This window comes from Mandrillus leucophaeus, unplaced genomic scaffold, assembly GCF_000951045.1.
Source record: "Mandrillus leucophaeus isolate KB7577 unplaced genomic scaffold, Mleu.le_1.0 Scaffold425, whole genome shotgun sequence".
In the NCBI taxonomy this organism is placed as follows: domain Eukaryota; kingdom Metazoa; phylum Chordata; class Mammalia; order Primates; family Cercopithecidae; genus Mandrillus; species Mandrillus leucophaeus.
Window position 1 is genome coordinate 1,166,769 of NW_012104532.1, and position 2,450 is coordinate 1,169,218.

The 2,450-nt window shown below is 40.9% G+C and overlaps 1 protein-coding gene across 1 annotated transcript in view; it reads left to right on the forward strand.

Moving 5' to 3' along the window:
• The window catches only part of SUZ12 (SUZ12 polycomb repressive complex 2 subunit), a 94,718-nt gene that overhangs the window by 855 nt on the left and 91,413 nt on the right, over window positions 1-2,450 (forward strand). The window contains exon 2 of the mRNA XM_011993104.1: window positions 7-138. Within this exon, the coding sequence (XP_011848494.1) occupies window positions 7-138 (132 nt within the window). The remainder of the gene's footprint in view (window positions 1-6; window positions 139-2,450) is intronic.

Consider the following 2,450-nt stretch of genomic DNA (forward strand, 5'->3'; position numbering starts at 1 on the left):
GTGGAGGCGGCGGCAGTTACTCGGCCTCCTCCTCCTCCTCCGCGGCGGCAGCGGCGGGGGCCGCGGTGTTACCGGTGAAGAAGCCGAAAATGGAGCATGTCCAGGCTGACCACGAGCTTTTCCTCCAGGCCTTTGAGAGTGAGTGTGTGCGAGGCTTTGAGGGCAGGCGGACCCACTCTGCCAACACCGGGGATGGGACACTCTGCTGGGCCCCCTTCCTCCTCGGGAGTCCACTTGTGTGTGAGTGGAGGGAGGAATTGAGGGGATGTCCCCCTTGCGGGGATTACGTCTCCAGGGGATCCGGAGTCTAGGGCCTTGGGAGAGCTGGAAAAGAGGGTCCGAGTAGGTTTTTGACTCCCCCAAGATTGACGCAAGAGGCTCGGGACGGGCCCCACGTTCAGAGCAGGCGGCTTTTAGATGAGGAGGTAGCAGTTGAACTGAGCCGCAGTCACATCCGTGTGAGATTAGTTCTTGTTTTCTTTCATGCCTTTCGGACTCTAGAAATACAGGGGTTTCGGTTGTAGCTTTTGAGGGGCAAAATGAAGCCTGTGAAGGGATGAGTGCAGTCGAACCGAAGAAATTGTCCTTAGTCTGAAATGCTTTCGCGCTAACTTGGTGCTGCAGGTTCACATGGCACCTTTGGATGCTTAACACCCTTCAAATCTATCCTCCCATTTTGTGGATATATAAACTGAGCCAGAGAGTGGTCAAGCATCTTCTCTGGAGACGACCCCGGAATTCTGTTGTTTATACTGGATTTACGGAACATTTTCTTACGTCAATTTCTGTTTCTAAGGTCTGTCTGGAAGGTGAAACTGACTTATTTGGAAAGGAGAGCAAGGTGTCTGGAAACAAACAATAGAATTTATTAAAAACATCGTGACTGTAAATAATCCTGATTGTTCTTTAAGAAATGTTATATCCTGATTGGTTTCCTTTTTTGCTTTTGTGTGTTATAATTTGGGTGATCTTTAATAGCTGAATAATCTTACAGAAACTTGAATAAACTTGGCTCTACCGCCCAGTGTCCTTATTTACAATTTCACTGTGGCATATGTTAAGGGCATGGTATCAGCTGTGCTTGGAAAGATGTATTACATTGTTTAATACCCTTCCTTCTTTCTCTCTCATTAGTGCTTCAGGAAATTCTAATTGGAACTTAATAGAAGGAATTTCAGTTTTTATCAGAACGAATATTGAACCTGCTTTAGAGAGATTCACATTATTCACATATTATATTTCTTAATATACTTTGAAATATCTGGAGAGGCTTTAGTTGGAAATAGGATGGAGAACTGAAGGGGAGTGGTGACAATGATACTTGTTTGTACCCCTTCTAAAGTATCTCATCTCCCTTTAGTTAATTTAAAATAAAACTAACCAATTGAAGATTTAGGTGGAAATTTTAAAAGTTCCTTCTGAATGTTAAGAGAAGATAAATCCTCCAAGAAAGTTTTAACTATTTGAGTTCTGATGAGTCCACCTCAGAGAAGTCAAGTGTCATTAAGAGCTAGATCTGGTTATAAAACAACTTGAAGTTGTTTACTGGAAAGTTTAAATACTCTAATGTAATTATTCACATAGTTATTCCTATTTGGTTTATTTTGATACTGCTGTATAATGACCTAACGTGATACTAATAGGTCATTAATGTAACTGATATGATAGTATATGTATGTATTTTTCATCGATTTAAGTCCTGTATAACAAATTACATTTTAACTAATTTGAAATTTAGCTCATTTTAAGCGTTGGAAAGACTGTTTTGGGAATCTGTCAGTTGTGTAAAAAATACATTGAAGTAATATTTACGTTGGACAAAATAGATACAACTTTAAATTATAATTAGGAATATCTACTGAGAGTTTTTGCTGCAGTTTGTGTCCGAGATTTATTTCAATATTGACTGACTTTTGAGTGCAGTGGATCCTACCTGTAATCCTAGCTACTCTGGAGGCTGAGGCTGGAGGATCGATCTTGAGCCCAGAAGTTCGAGACCAGCCTGGGCAACATATCAAGACCCCTTTTCAAAAAAAGAAAAAAAAATACCTTGACTAACTTTCATCGTACCTGTATTAGGAATGTCTGGATCTGTATAAGGATGTCATCATATCTGTTAGGATGTATTAGGAGTCTGTTTTGGCTGACTACAAATTTTTTAAGTGATCGTTTAAAAAGTGAAATTTTCATCTTGTTTGGCATCAATCAGTAGTTCTTTTGTTGACTCCAGCTACCTATTGCAGCTGACTTTTGGAGGAAAATCTGTTATAAATAGTTTAAATTAGCTAAGTTAAATGAGTACAACTACTACTCTTCAGTTCTGCCCAGTAACAATAACTATCTTAGAAAGGCTTAAGAAAAATAGGCCGGGCGCGGTGGCTCAAGCCTGTAATCCCAGCACTTTGGGAGGCCGAGACGGGCGGATCACGAGGTCAGGAGATCAAGACCAT